Source organism: Homalodisca vitripennis, chromosome 7, assembly GCF_021130785.1.
Source record: "Homalodisca vitripennis isolate AUS2020 chromosome 7, UT_GWSS_2.1, whole genome shotgun sequence".
NCBI lineage: Eukaryota > Metazoa > Arthropoda > Insecta > Hemiptera > Cicadellidae > Homalodisca > Homalodisca vitripennis.
In genome coordinates, this window is record NC_060213.1 from 22,115,244 (window position 1) to 22,136,441 (window position 21,198).

Consider the following 21,198-nt stretch of genomic DNA (forward strand, 5'->3'; position numbering starts at 1 on the left):
TGACTGGGCGGACCTTTTACTTTCCTTGTGGGACCTTTCATGGATCCTGAAATAAAAACCCCAACAGATCTTGGTCTGGAAATGTTACAGCAGGCAGTTTGGCGTTGGGTATTTTTGCCTGTTCATCATACCCCGTTACCACTGACGATAATTCAGCAGTTAGTTGTGTTGATGTAGAGGTTGAGCAGACTAGCTGAGGTTGCTCAGACCTGAGGTTAGTTGTTCATACTTTCACCGATAGTCAGGCAGCATTTAAGGCATTGCACTCATGTATGTTTAACTCCAAACTTGTCTGGGTTTGCTATCAAGTCGTTTTTTCCCCTTGGCAGAATTAACAATGTGACTGTTTGCTGAGTTTCTGGTCATAAGGGGATCTCTGGTAATGAAAGAGCTGATGCCCTAGCAAATTGGGCTAAGCATCCAACACTACGAGACCTCAACTGTTCTGTGGTATTTCTGAGTCCTTTGGGGCTGACTCGATTTACACTGAAAATGAGAGAAGGTGGATGCTGCATCCAGATCTCTGAATGGTTCTAGAGTTGCCTTCCCGCAGGGTAGCGTTCGGCCTTCTCTCCTTAAGTTGATCAATGTCTTTTCGGGTTCTGGGTCTAATTACCGGACATGGTCACCTGAGGAAGCATCTTCAGAGTCGGCATTCTTCGAAAGGATCTGCTCTTTAAAATGTGTGACGAGCAAAAGGAAACTGCTGAACACCTGCTCTTTGACTGCCCTGTAATAGCAAGGGAGTACTATGCCATCATTAGTAAACTGGACAATAGTGGTGAATTTCTCTAGGAAGACCTCATCGGTTGTTTTCGGCGGTTTGTAAGACTGCTAAAACCAATGACTGGTTAGTCTCATGGTATACTTCCAGGGTGCGCAAAGGGCCTTGAGGCTTAAGTGCATGGCAATAAGCTGTCCCTTAGAAGAAAAAGAAGAAAGGAGGAGGAAAAGGTGAAAGCAGAAAAAATGTAACGTGTTACTATTAAGTCTGTTATAAATAAAGCTGGGCTGTGCTGTTAACATTACAAAGATAATAAGACACCTCCGAAATTATTCTTCTTAACTGCCTACAGTTATCCCCTCTTATACATACACCTCCTTAGTTTGTTATCAACCCCAACTCTGACCCCAAACTTTGATTCCTCTTGGTCCCCCATATTGTAGTTTATCAGTAAGGAAATTGTAAGGAATATTGTCAGCACCTAAAAATTAACTACATATGTCAGTGGTGTAGAACAAAACATAAATCTCAGTGCTTACGATGGACACTGCAATTGCTTCGGTTTCGAAAACTGTACAAATACTGATGAAACAATATACAACGTTTATAAATATATGGAGAATCAGTACCCCAGAGTGTTATGTTAACAAAGTACAATGAAAGCCTAGACGTACATCAGACATATATCTGCAATAATACTAATAGTCTACTGACTACACCTGCAGTCATCCTCCTGTTACCCCACCCAGCCCCTACTTCCCCTCAAACCCCTCACTACTCTGTCTAAACAATATATCTGTACACATCGCCTTCAGTGTGTAGAAGTATCAGGGGTTTAACACATTGAGGTTAGATAAAGAACATGATTCTACAAAAATATTTTATTATTTGGTATAACGTACAAATAGTTCATAACAACCTGCTTATGAGTAAATAAAAAACATTCAATAGAAAATAAAACTAAAACTGTAGATGAAGATCTTTGAAAAAACTGTTCAATAAAACAGTAAATGAATGAATATTATTAATACATAATATATTTATAAAAGAACATGGCTACAAATACAATTTATTGTTTTACAGAATTTTGTTTTATGAATTACAAGTACAATATGTAAACTCTTAATTTTATTCCAAATACATCATTAGGGACAAAAACTAATTACTATAAGTTCAAAACATTCTACACAGCCTTACTTTATAGAAATGAACTGATTTACAGGATGAAGAATAGAATAGAAAAATCACACGTAATTCTTAAAATTATTAATTGATCAATAAAATTCTTCTCAGGAATTGTAATAGAAAATTAATAACCAGATTTCTTATGTATTGTTATCAATACTGAGCTTAAAAAAATGTAACAGAAACAAAATTTGGTTTTTATGGCCTTAAATCCACATAAAAAATATTTTTGTACAGAAATTCTCTTGAATAGTAAAAATATTTGTAAAATCAATTGATAAAATGTACAGTGTTTAAAGTACTCAATCAATGAATCAAAATAATCTGTAAAATTATTATTATTTATGAAAATTAATAATTTTTTAAATTGCTAACATATAACTAGACTTTGAGCTATAAAGGTTTTACAAGAAAAAAATCTTGCTTACAAATCTATTTGTTATGTTGAATTCCCCAGGGTAGAAAGTAATTAAAAAATATACAGATACAAAACAAGACTAGGCTTGAGCACAGTGAAAACACAAAATAGGTACTAAAGGTAAACATTTACTACATTAAAGGTTAAATTATAAGATAATATTACTAAAAGAGGATCCCACATTTAAATTTTGGCCTTGTTTAATGTTTTGTTTTCATTGATATTTATTAATTAAATATTGTACTGCAGTTCTTCTTAAGTTATTTAATTGCATTATATTCTTTTCCTCTAAAGTACAGTCATCATCAAACCAATGCAGTATGCTATAATTATATTATCTAGCTCTAACCAATGGAAAGTTGCCATGAAACATCAAAATGTATAATCTACAGAAGCATTTTAAACAGCAAACTAATTTTTGTAGTTAAACATTGCAGAGACTTTATCGAGGTTCCTTTTAGAAAAAATCTTTATAATTTTTTCAAATTCTTGTTTATTGTGTACTTTTCTTTGTATCCAGAACAATACTTGTCTACTATGATCTGATATTTGAGTGTTAATCCCAGTTACCTTCATTTGGTTTAAGGTTAAATTAGTAATTAAATTATCAACCACGCTTTCTGAATCTTCTACTATGGTTGGAAAATCTAAAAAGTAACACATAATATGAATAGAAAGAATATCCACGAATAATTTCTATTGTTGTGTTTTGTTGTTCTCTCGTCATCATTTCACCAGTAGCTAAGAGATCAGCACCTCAGATTATCACCCGAAGGACCCAGGCTCAAATCCCGGTTTAGGCACACCGTATTCACACATTGACATAACCATCTGAGCCTAGCTTGAAGTAATGTTGCACACAAACGTAATAATTAAAACCACACAAAAACATTATATGCTTCTTCACTAACATTTTTATTCATTAAAAAGGTTGCTTGAAGATCAAATATAGCCTCTGAGGAAAATACAACAATGGCAGACAGGTGAATGTGGGGTTGTTAATAAATGACAAAGCACAGGGCTACGGAATGAAAAACTAACACAGATTGATTAGCTAACTAAACGTTGCATCCAAGCAAAGACACAAACAGGTACAAACAAATAATTACAGCTCAAGAAAGATACAAAAATCTATTAAAAAATATTCAGTAGTTTTAATTACTGATTTGATTTCCAAAATAAAATAAAAACTCATAACAAAAGAAAAGGCACAGCTCACTTAGATTAATAGTGAGCTGAGACAAACAGAAACATTATTTTTGGTTCTTTTCCCATGAACCAAAAACATAATTCATTTTGTGCGGATTCCTGGTCCGTTACCTTCTTTATTTCTTTCTCTATTCTATTTACTTTGTTTTGAATTTTGTGTAAATCTATGTGGATAAAATTAATGTAATAAAAAGTAACTAAAACTCTTTTACAAATCTTTTTATTGACATACACGTGTTTTGGTTTTTAACCATCCTAAAATTGTTTAGAGCCATGTAAAATTTTTTAACCTTTCATGTATTGAATACGCTATACATGAAATAAGGTTTGACTTGAATTAATTTACTCTGTTCACCCCTGAAGTCGATGACCAGACAATATGTTTGTGTCAATGATTATCACAGACTGCACCAGTTATATTCATAAAAACCTAAAGAACTAACTAAAAGATCATCGAGACTTGAGAACGGAAGACGTGAAGATCTGATGGAGGATCTGAGGCAACATCTGGAGATCCATGCAGATGAATGCCTTGCCCGCCGGCAACGCTTGTACCAACCTATCACACAACACACAGAATCTCTGTCAATAAGTTATTTTGTTGTGTTACGTACACACTAACAACACTATCACATAAAATAAAACAAAATGTTATGAGATTCTTTTCGTTTGGCATAACATTAACCCTAGAAACGACATGTAAACTTGCTGTAGTGGTACAGCTTTTTAGGGGGTACCCGTTAACGTATTTTACTAAAGCTTATTTTAACTACTACCAATGCTTTAAATGTAACAAATTATACTTCATTCTTTATTTATTTAAAAACATTTTATCATGATTTTTTTAACGTATATAACTATGTAAAATTTGTTTTGTTATTCACTCCTGAATTTTTTTTTATATATAACTTAGGATTTATAAAAGAAATAAATTAAAAATATTCATTTAACCCCAAATTTTTAGATGCTATTTTTAGAAATGTATAGTTTATATGACTTCAACATTATATACACATTTTTATGAAAATTCAAGTGTCTTGACAGACAAAAATAAACAAACAAGTCGCCAGTTTCTGCTTTGTAAACACACTTATGTACAACACGTGTTCTTGTGGAGAAATGTGTTAATAACAACACAATAGAGGTAAAATTACACAATACGCATTTACTATGTGAATATACAAATTGCGCAACACGCTAAAATTAAAATCAAACGAATTAGTAAGATTAAGTGACCACATGCATAAGAGCTTTCCTTAAATTTACAGGATCTGCATTAAAACATGATATTTGGTTCTTTCTGTTTGCAACCACAAATTAAATGCGATCAAATAATATTTTTAATAAAAAGTCATAAAAAACTTAATGAAAGAAATGTGAAACCATTAAATGTGAAATAATAAATTAATTTAAAGGTACAAAGTTGTAAGCTCTGTTGCCCTCATTATAAAGTGTGTATGGAAGAACCCATCTTTGATGTTATATTACCATTTTTTGGTAATAAACCATTCTAATAATTATATAATACCAATTTAAATCTAAAACTTTCTTGATAGTTTAGGAAAGGAATAATGAGAAATAATTTGTCTAAATATTTTTAAAACTTAATGTATTGTGGATAGGATCAAAATCCTGTGTGGGAGACATAGGACAATAGGATGAGAGGAACTTGGTAGACAAGATCAAGAAGATAGTGAGACTTATAAGAGGAACAATGAAGAGATTCAACTTGACTGCAGCTAAGGATTGACTAAAACAGGGAATTTTGATCGTGGAGATAGACAAAATTATAGTGCTTTAAGGAATAATTAGGAAGGATGGCAGGTAAATATATATGATGGTATTTATGAACAACCTGATGATGTTGGGGAGTGCAGACGAGCAAGTACAGGAATGAGGTTTGTGGGAGACATAGGACAATAGGAAATGAGAGGAACTTGGTAGACAAGATCAAGAAGATAGTGAGACTTATAAGAGGAACAATGAAGAGATTCAACTTGACTGCAGCTAAGGATTGACTAAAACAGGGAAGTTTGATCGTGGAGATAGACAAAAATTAAATAAGTAGTGCTTTAAGGAATATTAGGAAGGAGCAGGTAAATATATATGATGGTATTTATGAACAACCTGGTGATGTTGGGGAGTGCAGACGAGCAAGTACAGGAATGAGGTTTGTGGGAGACATAGGACAATAGGATGAGAGGAACTTGGTAGACAAGATCAAGAAGATAGTGAGGACTTATAAGAGGAACAATGAAGAGATTCAACTTGACTGCAGCTAAGGATTGACTAAAACAGGGAAGTTTGATCGTGGAGATAGACAAAATTATAGTGCTTTAGGAATATTAGGAAGGAGCAGATAAATATATATGATGGTATTTATGAACAACCTGATGATGTTGGGGAGTGCAGACGAGCAAGTACAGGAATGGGGTTTGTGGGAGACATAGGACAATAGGATGAGAGGAAACTTGGTAGACAAGATCAAGAAGATAGTGAGACTTATAAGAGGAACAATGAACAGATTCAACTTGACTGCAGACTGAGAATTGACTAAAACAAGGAAGTTTGATCGCGGAGATAGACAAAATTATAGTGCTTATAAAAGGAATATTAGGAAGGAGCAGGTAAATATATATGATGGTATTTATGAACAACCTGATGATGTTGGGTGAGTGCAGACGAGCAAGTACAGGAATGAGGTTTGTGGGAAGACATAGGACAATAGGATGAGAGGAACTTGGTAGACAAGATCAAGAAGATAGTGAGACTTATAAAGAGGAACAATGAAGAGATTCAACTTGACTGCAGCTGAGAATTGACTAAAACAAGGAAGTTTGATCGTGGAGATAGACAAAAATTATAGTGCTTTAAGGAATATTAGGAAGGAGCAGGTAAATATATATGATGGTATTTTTTATGAACAACCTGATGATGTTGGGGAGTGCAGACGAGCAAGTACAGGAATGAGGTTTTGTGGGAGACATAGGACAATATTGATGAGAGGAACTTGGTAGACAAATCAAGAAGATAGTGAGACTTATAAGAGGAACAATGAAGAGATTCAACTTGACTGTCAGCTGAGAATTGACTAAAACAAAACAAAGGAAGTTTGATCGTGGAGATAGACAAAATTATAGTGCTTTAAGGAATATTAGGAAGGAGCAGGTAAATATATATGATGGTATTTATGAACAACCTGATGATGTTGGGGGAGTGCAGACGAGCAAGTACAGGAATGAGGTTTGTGGGAGACATAGGACAAATAGGATGAGAGGAACTTGGTTAGACAAGATCAAGAAGATAGTGAGAACTTATAAGAGGAACAATGAAGAGATTCAACTTGACTGCTGCTGAGAATTGACTAAAACAAGGAAGTTTGATCGTGGGAGATAGACAAAATTATAGTGCTTTAAGGAATATTAGGAAGGAGCAGGTAAATATATATGATGGTATTTATGAACAACCTGATGATGTTGGGGAGTGCAGACGAGCAAGTACAGGAATGAGGATGTTTGTGGGAGACATAGGACAATAGGGGTGAGAGGAACTTGGTAGACAAGATCAAGAAGATAGTGAGACTTATAAGAGGAACAATGAAGAGATTCAACTTGACTGCAGCTGAGAATTGACTAAAACAAGGAAGTTTGATCGTGGAGATAGACAAAATTATAGTGCTTTAAGGAATATTTAGGAAGGAGCAGGTAAATATATATGATGGTATTTATGAAACAACCTGATGATGTTGGGGAGTGCAGACGAGCAAGTACAGGAATGAGGTTTGTGGGAGACATAGGGATCAATAGGGATGAGAGGAACATGGTAGACAAGATCAAGAAGATAGTGAGACTTATAAGAGGAACAATGAACAAGATTCAACTTGACTGCAGCTGAGAATTGACTAAAACAAGGGAAGTTTGATCGCGGAGATAGAACAAAATTATAGTGCTTTAAGGAATAATTAGGAAAGGAGCAGGTAAATATATATGATGGTATTTATGAACAACCTGATGATGTTGTGGGAGTGCAGACGAGCAAGTACAGGAATGAGGTTTTGTGGGAGACATAGGGACAATAGAATGAGAGGAACTTGGTAGACAAGATCAAGAAGATAGTGAGACTTATAAGAGGAACAATGAACAGATTCAACTTGACTGCAGCTGAGAATTGACTAAAACAAGGAAGTTTGATCGCGGAGATAGACAAATTTATAGTGCTTTAAGGAATATTAGGAAGGTGCAGGTAAATATATATGATGGTATTTATGAACAAACCTGATGATGATTGGGGAGTGCAGACGAGCAAGTACAGGAATGAGGTTTGTTGGGAGACATAGGACAATAGGAATGAGAGGAACTTGGTAGATCCAGATCAAGAAGATAGTGAGAACTTATAAGAGGAACAATGAACAGATTCAACTTGACTGCAGCTGAGAATTGACTAAAACAAGGAAGTTTGATCGCGGAGATAGACAAAATTATAGTGCTTTAAGGAATATTAGGAAGGAGCAGGTAAATATATATGATGGTATTTATGAACAACCTGATGATGTTGGGGAGTGCAGACGAGCAAGTACAGGAATGAGGTTTGTGGGGAGAAATAGGACAATAGGATGAGAGGAACTTGGTAGACAAGATCAAGAAGATAGTGAGACTTATAAGAGGAACAATGAACAGATTCAACTTGACTGCAGCTGAGAATTGACTAAAACAAGGAAGTTTGATCGCGGAGATAGACAAAATTATAGTGCTTTAAGGAATATTAGGAATGGAGCAGGTAAATATATATGATGGTATTTATGAACACTACCTGATGATGTTGGGGAGTGCAGACGAGCAAGTACAGGAATGGAGGTTTGTGGGGTGGGACAATAGGACAATAGGATAGAGAGGAACTTGGTAGACAAGATCAAGAAGATAGTGAGACTAATAAGAGGAACAATTGAAGAGATTCTAACTTGACTGCAGCTGAGAAATGACTAAAACAAGGAAGTTTGATCGCGGAGATAGACAAAAATAATAGGTGCTTTAAGGAAATATTAGGAAGGAGTGCAGGTAAATATATATGATGGTATTTTATGAACAACCTGATGATGTTGGGAGTGCAGACGAGCAAGTACAGGAATGAGGTTTGTGGGAGACATAGGTGACATAGGATGAGAGGAACTTGGTAGACAAGATCAAGAAGATAGTGAGACTTATAAGAGGAACAATGAACAGATTCAACTTGACTGCAGCTGAGAATTGACTAAAACAAGGAAGTTTGATCGCGGAGATAGACAAAATTATAGTGCTTTAAGGAATATTAGGAAGGAGCAGGTAAATATATATGATGGTATTTATGAACAACCTGATGATGTTGGGGAGTGCAGACGAGCAAGTACAGGAATGAGGTTACTCATGATGATCCTCATCAACTAGAAAATGAGGAGGAAAGAGACTTATGTTGGAGGAAAAAGATATGAAGAGGATATATGTTTTCAAATACATTAGGAATATGATATACAGGGTGATATACAAACTTTAGGATATTTTTCCTTCGGTAAAATCAATCAAAAAACCAAATGCAGCCAATGGTCTGTATCTTTCTATTTACTGTCTGTCTGTCTTCCTGTGTTTTTCATTTAAGAAATCATAATTTAAAACCTAATCAACCAACTATAACCAAACATTCATAAACTCTTTATGTTGACAGGGTGTATCAATAAAGAAAGTCTAGTCAAATTTGTAAATGAAATTTGAAAATGGTGACTATTAAAAATAGTTAAAATAAAATATTAAAAAAAACTAATTTTAAAAGAAAGTGACAAAAATAACTTTTTGCAGACAGTTTATCAATAAATCGAACAGTCCTTTAAATGTTTAAATCGTATAACAAATAACATATTTATTGCAAAGTTTAGTCTCAGCACTCAGGTGCAATTTCAAAAGTCTTCACAATAAGGTAAGAGTTCAATAAATAAACATTGTAAACAGATCAACACATTCAAAATAATTTGTTATCTGATACTTGTCCCATTGTACTAATCCTAAAAAATTGAATGAATGTCTTATTAGATTTTTGGCTGTTGTATCAGATTGTCATTTTCAAGTCACACAAAACCACACTGTGATAATAAATAAGAAATGTGTGCAAAACAGAAAGAGATGGATTACACTTCATTGTAACCCATTTACAAAATATCTGTTATATTTGTGAATACTGAGACTTGGAGGTTATACCTAGAGGCCTGGTCCCCCAGTGAGCCGATGAAGATGGCGTACGCATCGACTCGTGAGTCGGAAGTGAGCGCAGTGGCCAGCTTCTTGGCAGGTATCGCATAGCGCGACAGGTTAGCATCGGACAGAACTATCACTATAGCTTCGTCACAATCCTCCTTGGCCAGGGAGCTGACTGCGTGAGCGGTGGCACTGAGAGTGTAGTCACCCGACATGCAGAACTGAGCGTGAGCGTGCATCGTCTAGAAAAGTGGGAAGTACTTGCTCAGATAAAAATTTGATTTTCACTGGTAAACATTTTGTAATTAAGTCCAAAAACTAAATTTGAAGTATTCTATAATTTGGATATCAAACTAACCGTATAAACAGAAGAACCCCTGGAGCCAGAGGAGAAAAAAAATTTATTTCCAATTCCTTGTCTATTTGAAAAAAAAAACAGTGTATACAGTATTAGTGAAATAATTTTTAGCTGAAAATGAAAGTATATACCGTGCTGTAAATTGTGACTAATTAGCGAGAATGTAAAAAGTGAGGATGTGTTTGGCGTTATGGCCTGATACCAGTAACAAGCAGACGGTCGGACTCAAGGTCGGTTATGTGGAGTACGTGTGGGGTTCTAGACACTGGCAAGTTACATTACTCACCTTGATGACCTCAAGTCTCTCCTTGTTGTTGGACGGTGGCTTGCCTGCAGCCACAAAAGGGATACAGTCGGACTCTCCCGAGTGTCCCACGATGTCGTACTGGAGCCTGGCCTCGTAGCCCTGGAACGCCTCCATCACTAGCACTACTGCCTCCAACTCCCGCTCCAGTCTGCCGTCGAATCCATTGAACCTGCCGCCATATCTCGATCTTAGTACTTTTTATCACGCACAGATCTTTATTTCAGAGACTAACTTACAAATTACAGTTCCTTTTTTCAACTAACTAACTGTAAAATGAGATTGCAGTACATTGATCTATGGAAAGATGGAAGGGATCTTTATAATCTATATAATTACAATTGATCTATATAATTGTAAGGTAATATTTCCAGTTTAACAACTTGCTATTGTAATAAATTATATTTAAGTTAAGATCTTGCAAGCAAGATGTTTGAAACTTGGTATTTGTATTTATTTATTCTCAATCTCAATGGAAACTGTAAAAGCAAATGTAAAAAAGACCTGCAATCAAATACCAAATGAATATAATCAAATTCATTCCAATAATACTATAGATAGAAATTATATAATTAACTGAATGAGTCACCAAAATCACTCTCCCAGTCCGATTTTGGATAACAAACTCGTAACCAATCACTGATTGAGCGTTTGATACTTCCACTGTACACTAAAACGTTTCAATATAAAACTGATTGCTGTCTAAATCGCACAAACAAAACTGAAGAACAATGATTAAACCTCTTGAGTTTATAGAGGAACAGAAGTAGGTGCTAAAATTGAGGATGACATTCCAAAACTATGTAAATGGTGGTCAGTAGTTGCTGGGCAACTCCTTTATTAGTAGTATGAGGAATTACAGAATAAAACGGGCCAAATGAGTTGAAATGAAATCTTACAAAAAGGGCACAGTTTTTTAATATTAACACACAATTTTAACTGAGAAAGCAATTTTCTCTGTGGATGACATTTTTGTTAAATACTGAAATCTTGTGAAAGAAATATGATTTTTCTAGAAATTTGTCACTATTCAGTGATACAAGAAAGCAAAAATAATTAGATTTGAAATAATACTAATAATAAGGCCACTTGTTATGAGGAGGAGTTAATCATAAAGCAGTTTTAAAGGAAGACCAAAGATATGATGGTTGGATCAGATAACAAGAGAAGGAGAAACTGGCGAGTCTGGTTGTGACGCTGTGGTACTTAGATACAAGTGTCCAAGGCAGTAATAAGGGAACAGAAGAGATACGTACCTGTACATACTACCAGATACGTACCTGTACATACTGCCAGATACGTACCTGTACATACTGCCAGATACGTACCTGTACATACTACCAGATACGTACCTGTACATACTACCAGATACGTACCTGTACATACTACCAGATACGTACCTGTACATACTACCAGATACGTACCTGTACATACTACCAGATACGTACCTGTACATACTACCAGATACGTACCTGTACATACTACCAGATACGTACCTGTACATACTACCAGATACGTACCTATACATACTACCAGATACGTCCACAACAAGCTTGAGACGTTTGGGTTTTGTTTGCGGAGTCCCGACCTCAGGTTCTTTCTCTCCCCGCCGCCGATACACATTCTTCTCCCCTGTTATTCCTGTCGGGGAAACAACACAGTGGTTTGTTATCTTGTCAGATACTGAACAAATTTGCAAAGCACAATTGCAATAGGTTTATTAACACTTTGGAAACCAACGCCCAATTGATAAACAGTTTGGGAAAAATATATTTTAAATATTATTTACAAGCTTTTAATGTTTTTTTCCACTGGTTTGGTTTGGTTTAGAAGTAAATGAGGAGTACCTTTATCAATTTTAAGTTAGTATTACTTCACACTTATATGAATTTCTTGCCAATCTATTTTTAAAAAATTGTCGTAACTGCATCAACAAAAATATTTTCAAAAGACAACAATGTTTTTTGAACAGAATTTTGGTCTAAGGTGATTATTTTATGCAAATTTCTTTCTTTTTTTTTGAAAGTGGAAAGTTCGCTTCCATTATACTTTGACATAAATAAAATTTAACACTTTTTATTACGATAATAATAAATTGTGAAACTATTAGAGGTAATTTAATGACTTATTGTGGAAACTTAAATGCAATAACCTCCTAAATTAAGTCATACCTGTCACCAAGTAAATCCTGCCAAAACTTACAATCTACACTAGCGGTTACGGTTACAGTACCCTCTATCAGCTTGGTGTCATCCAGCTCGCCACTGGTCTGGTGCCGTAGCCACAGTCGGTCACGCGACCGTGCCTGCAGACTGCTCAGCACTACGCGAAGCGCCTGCACCTGTCCACTCACTGCCGAGTAGAACTGGTCGTACAGTGAAGCGTCGTACTCACTCATCCGGATCTCACGCAGCTTCTCCTTGAAAGCCTTCTGCGCCATCTCCCGCGCGGCCTTCCGTACGTGTTCAGGCACTGCCGCTTTCTCCTCATCACTCAGCTAGAGACATAACGTAACATTTTCAGAGCTTGGCCAAGCATGCATTGTTTGTCTGTATCATGATCATTAAGAGCTAATTTCAAATCAGACGTTAAAAAAGAACTTCACTAGTAGTTGCTTGTGGTTATGCCACGGTGTGCTTCACGAAGAATTTTCTATAGTTTCCATCTACAGTTGTTTGAGGAGGCTTTGATTTACACTCAACACTTTGGAAGATATTTTAATATATGTAGTTAACCACTCAACTCTATGGGTAGAAAGGAATAATAGAGAAATTGTTTCTAATCCAATTTATTAAGTATGTAATATTAGAATTTCAATCAAATAGATGATATTACTTTTTAAAATCAAGACACAAAATATTCTACAAAACTGAATTATTATTGTATTGGAGTTGAACTTAAACAGTAAAATAGGAAAACAAATTTATTTTATTAGTTGTGTTATTATTATTATCATTATTTCATGTTATAGAAGATTTTTTAAAGAAATTACATAGATTTATTTTTAGTTTTAATACAATAAATAGTAATAAATTGATTTTTTAATTTACTTTCTTGTCTACAACTGTTAGATGATTTGATTTATGTTTTATATGTAAGTATTTATGTAAATATACATAATTTTATTCCTGAAGTCTGACCTAGTTTCTGAGTAATTATTGTTTGTAAAAAACTGTACATATATTTGAGAAAATAAAATATTATTATTATTTGAATTGTATCAACTATGTAACAACTATTTATATACATTTTTATTTCAATCTGGTTCTGGGTGGCTAATATATATGCAATGTGATTTTCTGTTTCCATAATATTATTCCTCACATTTATGTTATGTTATATTCAGAGCAACATCTGCTAAAAAATTAATTTTAAGTTCAGAATTTGTTTAGTAATAACAAGTTATTACTGACATTATAAATTAGCTGTGAAAGCTAACCCACCTGGTGTACAGTATGACCGGCATCCAGCCTGTAGGGACCGCCCTTGCCCCCCAGCCCCGCCGTGTCCCTGCCTCCGGTGCCTCCCGCCCAGGTGTTGCCCCCGACGTGGGGGTCCCCCTTCTCGTCCACCTTGCCATGCTTGGGCCCCGACACATCCTGTCCACTGGTTCGCTCCACAGTCAGCTGCAGATGTTCCCTGCCTGTGTCAGACAGTTGTCTGTGTTATCGTAAAGGAACATTTACAGATTAAAATCCACAACTGTAATGAGGACTCACTTCCCACGGGCCACATACACATATTGCTCTGCTTAAATAAAGCATTTTACAATAATCATAACTAATGTAATACATTTCAGATTAGATTAAAATTAGATTAAAAAATCTCAATTAATATACTATTTTTGTTGAACACTTCCATAAAAAGATTTTAACGTTAAAATAGAGAACAGTTATCCAATCCAAGTTTATCCAGCCCTTTACAATATCTGGGTTGGCCAAATGTATTATGAGAGAAGATAATATGTAGAAATTATTAAGACAAAAAAGCTTACAAAATACAATACCTGCCAATAAATGTCTAAAATTGAACATTTTCAATTGCTACATCCTTATTAAATTCACAGATTAGTATAACCTTGAAATTTGTTCTAAAACATATACACATTTACAATAAATTTATAGTATGCATATTGAGTAAATTTACAAAGCTTTCTATATATGAGGATAATTTTATAAGTAAGAACAGTTTTATAATGGATCAAGGGAAATTTTATGTATGAACTTAAGTTGCATGACAAACAAAATTAAGAATATTTATTCACTTCTCTACATAGTCACCATGAACATTTAAACATTTTTTAAGTGTTGGTACCAGCTTTTGGATCCCATCATAGAGAACTTTGCTACCTGACCGCTAAACCATTTAGTAACTGTTACATTCAACTTATCATCATCGTTGTCCAAGCGCTCCCCACCAAGAAATTCCTTGAGTTTTGATAAAGTGTCCCATGAGGACGGGAAGATTTAAGCTTATTTGAGGATCGGCCACTCATTTTATTTTTAAAAGAATTAAACATTACAAGGGTTGGATGGATAATAAGATATTTTTATAAGATAGTGTATAGCAGTGGATTATTTTCTTACTCTCTAAAATTATAATAGAAGCTGTACTAAATTCATCTCTACCTTTGAATTCATTCTAACACCTAAATATAGTGTATACCTTGATATAACATTTGGGGTAGTAATGAAACAAGATACAAAATACACATTCATTTAACATTTAACCCTTTGATGTGGTTGTTCAAGCATGCACTGCGACCACTAAAGCCAGGATATTTGAACATTCTAGTGTTGAACAAAAATACAGAGACTCAGTAAAGCCTCAATGTCAACGTGTTAGACTGCTCACTAGGTGTTGTACTCACGTTTCTTGTCGGTCGCTGACAGAGCGAGCTGTATCCCGTGTTGGGCGAGGACTTGCAGCAGAGTGTCTCTCAGGTCCTGGCTGTAGCTATCAAAGTCAAACACATTACTGACTGTGTCTGCCAGTGAGTCGTTCGGATACGCCTACACAATACACATGAGACTTACACTGTACATTACTTGATTACAACATAATACTCTACACACATTTCATCACAACTGTAATTGTGCACAAACTTGGTGAAACAATTAAAGTTTTTATTAATTTCAACAAAATTAATGAATTAATTTTATAAATATATTTCACAAGTGTTTTGTCCACCTCTGAAAAGTCGATCCAGGCTGAAACTACAAGTCTGTACACTAAATATAACTGTTGTTAAACATATTTAAAAACAACACATTTTATTGTGAAATACATTGTTATAACCTCCAGTATCTGGTCTCAATGAACACTTCTAAAATAAACATCTGAAAAATAGTAACACATGTGTTTTATTCTCCCACAACTCAATATTGCAAAAATTTAAATTTTCAAGAAAACGCATTTATAAACTACTAAAACTAAACGTTTAATCTCAGTACATAAGTTAAATAAATAAAAGTAAACATAGAAAAATTTTTAAATAAATAACAATCAAGGAATAATGTGACAGTAATGGATCTGTATCAGACAATGAATGAGTGACGGTCAACACTTTTATGCCCTCACACATATATATATATATATATATATGAAGGTGTCAATGGACGTTAAGGGAACCTAAATTAAATCCCAGCGTAGCTTTTCCAGAGAAATGGTAACATACTGTGCCTATGGTGTAAAGAAGTTATCACACCACACATCAGCACACACACACACGCGTGCGCACGCACACACACACACACACACACACACACATTACGAGTGGAGTGACGCCAATACCTGCAGATGCTTGACGATACTGACAGCCTCGCGAGTGCTGTATGGGTACGTGACCATGCCCTGGTCCGCGAGACTGCGCAGCTTGGCGAATGCTGCCACCAGACGAGAGACTGTCTCGCGCGACACGTCTGGACCGTACTGAGACAACAGCGCCCTCTCGCTCTCCTCGCTCGGGTTGTCCACTGCATGACAGCTGAAGAGGTCACCTGTAGGCCGGCCACTGTTCATCACTCACTTTCATCTCCGAAAATAGAACCAACAGAACACCTTGATAAAAGTGTATGTAATAAAAGTAACCTATTAAATTATTCATTAGCATCCCGGTCCAAGTTACTTTGAACATTTTTTTGTATTTTAAGGTGTTAAAACATAAATTTAAAAAAATTTAGATTTTCAAATATTTCAAATTTGAAAATTGTTATTTTAAAGTTTGGCCTATTTTTTTTATTGCTATTACCAGTAATTGCCCTCTGAAATAAAACTATTCATCATCATATTAATGAAACCAATCATAAAATTGTGTAGAATTTATATCCATTGTATACTAAAATCTCTCATTGCAGTTAGTCCTAAAAGAATCTTTACACTTGAGGTGACAGGATGTGTAAGGTTGTTTCTGTCTGCACTACATGAACTCAGCTGAGTTTTATAAACATGGTGAACCAAATAAGTTGTTAACATCTAGCGGGCAATAAATACATATTGGATGTCAGAACTACATGCATGACATTTATTAGTTGCCGAACAATCCCTTGGGTAATTGTGGCAGACAAAGAAGATTGAATAGTACATAAAAGGGTGCAAGGATAAAATTGATGCTGTATATTAATTTAATAATTAAAGAAATTTGTATCGATAAACAGTGGTAATAATAAAAATTAAACTATTAAATTGCTAAGTGAATAGGTTAAGGTTTAATAAATGTCAAAAATCATAATATGTTAGTATTATAAATGACAAATCTAGTCTAAAATAAAAAAATGCATTAGTAAAGTAACTTAATATTTTGGGACCAAGTATATTCAGAGCAGATTTTATACCCAGTTACCTGACCCAGAAACTGACCCATTGAGCATAGTTCCTAAACGTAGATATTGTACTGGATAGAGATAGGCTATCACAAGTCACAAAATCTTTATTCAGTAATAATAAGACAGTGTAGTGTACAGTCCCCATGCACCACAAGAGTGCGTGCGGGGAAAATTGATACATAAAAAAAAAAATAATTCCTTCATCTCTGGCAGTCTTGGGAAATTTCTTAGTTATACACCACATTGAAACTCCCTCACACTCATTTACAATGTTACAATTTAAGTCTGTGGCGAATCACCTTTAAATTGATATTAACTTACTAGAGAGATAAACTGTAGAACAGACAGATCCAGGGTGTAATCTAGGGTGTAATCTAGGGTGTAGGTAGATATACTGAGATTCCTTGTGTTGTCCACTTAAGTGATAACATAAGTTTTCCCTCAACATTAGTATTGCCACAATGATTTAAATAAGCAGAGTAGGTTAAATAATCCTGCATAGATTTCCTCTTCAGGGTTCCATTGTCCCTTCTGACTAAATTGTAAAATAGCACAAATTTGATTACCGAGAGCACCAAAGAAGTCATTGCCGAGGAAAGGGAATCCAGGACGGTTGGCCAACACGATCATGCGGAACTTTGGATGGAGAGGGATAATGTTGGCAGCACCGGACTGGGCTCGAGGATCCGACGCCGGCACAATTCGACGCCCGTCTGACAGAATCATCTCCCCACTCTCCACCAGAGTCTGGAATCATCATAGTAAACATTTATTTCAGTTTGTCCACCACCACACTTTTGTTACTTGTGACTTGAATCTTGATCAGATAACAACAGTTTTAAAGTCCAAGAACTAAGTAAATAATTGTTCACTATCTTATAGAGACCAGGTAGGATTGTGCTACACCATGCGCTAGACTTCGCTGATGCTGCTGCAGGATTTTACACCTGTAACTCATTTCATTCTCAACATGTCCTGAGGGACAGACAGACAAAAAATCATAGCAAAAACAGGTTAACTCAAAAATGATGCATCATTGTGTTTAAATAATAAAAGTCTAAATACCAAGTCACTATAAAACGAGTATGTATTGGGATAGTTAGGCTACATGTATTAACCCTTTGCGCTCGAAAGGCCAGCAGCACTGGCCACACCAAGGTTGCAGACAACTCACGTTAGTTTTGCAGTAGTTTGTCCTCGAACTTGTATGGCCAGTACAGATGGCCGCACTACTTTCATTGACAGCTCGGCGGCCATATTTGTTGTTTGCCTTTCCAGATGGGAATTATCTTTCAATATCCTTCATGTTATTTGCATAGTAATTTAAAATGTTTAAAGAAGAAATGAAAAATAATTTATAATTTATTTTTAATGATTCTTTCTAATACAAAGATAAACATACATTTGGGAAATATACTCTTATACCTATATTATTAACAAAGATATGTAAATAAAATATTATAAAATAAGCCTTTATAGTTATACTCAGACATGAACAATTTTACATTTTTCTTTCTTTACATATTTTCACAGAATAAAACTTAAAAAAAAATACATACCTATATGTAGTCAAGAGTAGTTAGCACACGTCTTCTAGTAAAATTGTCTATGTTTCTATCCCTTCTATCACTTCAGTGTATGTGCCTACTATGAGTCATTCGTCTTATTTGTACAGTCAATGTTTAGAGAAGAGTTATAGGCTAATTTAAAATTTTTGCTTTACCTAAAAATTACTTTAAAATAAAGCTGCTTGATCGGTGTCAGCACCGTTCATTATAAAACAAAGAGAATATTAGAAAATAACTGCTATATTTAGTGGACAGTGGTGCTGGCCTTACAAGCTATGAACGTATATCTTGGTCAGTAGAGAGCTGGACATACGAGCTCCAAGGACAAATTATAAATACTGCCTTCAAGTACATAGGGTTAACATATAACATGTTTGAATCTTTTATGGATGTATTGAGTTTGTTTAAAAATTTATTTATTCTGCTACTTTCTTGTTCTCATCATGGTTACCCATAAGACCAGTGTAATAATATTCACTAACGCTCAGCCAAATCCCATTAAGTGACATACACCATCAAGCTCAGTATAGCTCATATAGAAATAAAGCTTCAAGCACAATTTCAAGTCTGTAAGCCAGTTCATTTTTGAGATATTGTACAGACAGACAGACAGAGTGAAATTTTCCCAGCCCCAAATTGAAATTTTTCCCTAAAGCTCAGCCAATAAGTCAGTTGCAGCTTTGGTTTGTCAAACTATTTTAATAATTGGAAAATACACAAAATCAATTGTGAAATACCCTTTATAACATAACACATAACTACAGTCTAGGTTAAATAAACAAATCATACCAGAGCATTGTGACACACATAAGTCAGGAATTACAACAAAGTTGTGTGTCAACTCCATGCACTCTAACTCTAAAATATGCACTTAATAAAAAAGACTCTAATTATTGAAATTAAACTAAACAATACAGATTTTAATGGGTCTGCATAGACCAACCAACCACTGAAAACTGAACAGAGGCCAATGGCAAATGGCAATCGTCACAACAGAAACAGAATGGTGGAAAATAAGGAGAAAACCAGAAAATTAGTCTATATAGACTATAAAATATAAACTTACACAAAAATTTAAATAGCCTTGTTAAAGGCTCCTTATATACAATAACTGCCCTCAACTAATAAATGTATTTTGCAATGGCCAAAGTTGATTATGTCAGTTTACAGTTTCAATGCTGGGCTATAAGGGAATCAGGTACAATCATTTTTTTTAAAGATTGTACAAGAAGTTATTATATTGCTGGAACTAGTTCCAAGAACAAAGATCAAAGAACCAGAACTGAAAACAAGAACTGAACATCTCTAAACATCTGTAATATTCCTGATTCAAAAGTATTGAGTAATTATAGTAATGGTCTACTGAAAAAGTGAATAAATTTATTTTTTCTGTTATATCTTTTATTATGTTCTCTACATACAATGTTTTTACTAATATTGTATATGACGCAATTACTACTCTTAACGCATATGTAATCAAGATTGATGACTATGACTACACTTTCAAAATGGTGTTTTACAGAAACATTATAGATTGCCATGATGTTTGTGGTTACACAGAGGGCACAGAAGCTGAATTTGGAAAGAAAACAACACCATAACTTGAAATATTATTATATATAGAGATCATTGCTTCTTTTATACACTTTTTTAGATAACTTTTTGTACCAAATTTAAAGAGGAAAGTATTTGACATTGTTAGTCTAATGACAATGGTAGAGGATAAGAAAAGTTAAAGATTTATTTTAACTAGTTAAGTTAGAGTTAATAGCCATCTCTAACACAATTTGAGACCAATGACATCCTACCCATCAGAGAATGACTGGACAGGATTTCTCTGTGGTCTCCAATTCAAAGGAGAATCACATTTATTTTTTTCTTTACTCCTTCATATTTCAATAAACACTGTATTCACCAGAACATCTCAATCACCCTGTATTTCCTAGATTAGCTCTTTACTTTAGATTAGAGAAAGAGAGGATTGCGTGAGGGAATAGTAGAAAGAATAAAGAACCTGTACGGCATGTGTAAAAACAGGGTAAGAATTGAAGAAAAATATACAGATACTTTTAAAACAGAGAGAGGAGTAAGGCAGGGAAGCATATTGTCACCTTTCCTTTTCAATATTATAATGGATGAAATTATTCTAGAAGTACAAGGAAACAGAGGAGCAGAAGAACTTAAGACAATAGCATATGCGGATGACATAATGATATGGGAAAATAGGGAAGAAGAGTTAGAACGAGAGTTAAACAAATGGGCAAAAGTGGCGAAGAAATATGGTTTAGAGATGAACATACAAAAATGTAAAGTAATGAAAGTAGAGAGAAGGGATGGAAATAACAAAGACGTGTTAGTTGAAGGAAAAAGACTTGAAAAGGTGAAGGAAT

The 21,198-nt window shown here is 34.7% G+C and overlaps 1 protein-coding gene across 1 annotated transcript in view; it reads right to left on the reverse strand.

Annotated features, from left to right (window-relative positions):
* Positions 1 to 1,590: 1,590 nt before the first annotated feature.
* Positions 1,591 to 21,198, reverse strand: part of LOC124366641 (von Willebrand factor A domain-containing protein 8) — a 123,816-nt gene continuing 104,208 nt past the window's right edge. Inside the window, exons 17-25 of the mRNA XM_046823240.1 lie at positions 17,807 to 17,987; positions 16,210 to 16,415; positions 15,287 to 15,428; positions 13,860 to 14,059; positions 12,649 to 12,913; positions 11,937 to 12,057; positions 10,399 to 10,588; positions 9,758 to 9,996; positions 1,591 to 4,095 (exon numbers count right to left, since the gene is read on the reverse strand). Coding sequence (XP_046679196.1) covers positions 3,987 to 4,095; positions 9,758 to 9,996; positions 10,399 to 10,588; positions 11,937 to 12,057; positions 12,649 to 12,913; positions 13,860 to 14,059; positions 15,287 to 15,428; positions 16,210 to 16,415; positions 17,807 to 17,987 — 1,653 coding nt within the window. The 3' untranslated portion in view covers positions 1,591 to 3,986. The remainder of the gene's footprint in view (positions 4,096 to 9,757; positions 9,997 to 10,398; positions 10,589 to 11,936; positions 12,058 to 12,648; positions 12,914 to 13,859; positions 14,060 to 15,286; positions 15,429 to 16,209; positions 16,416 to 17,806; positions 17,988 to 21,198) is intronic.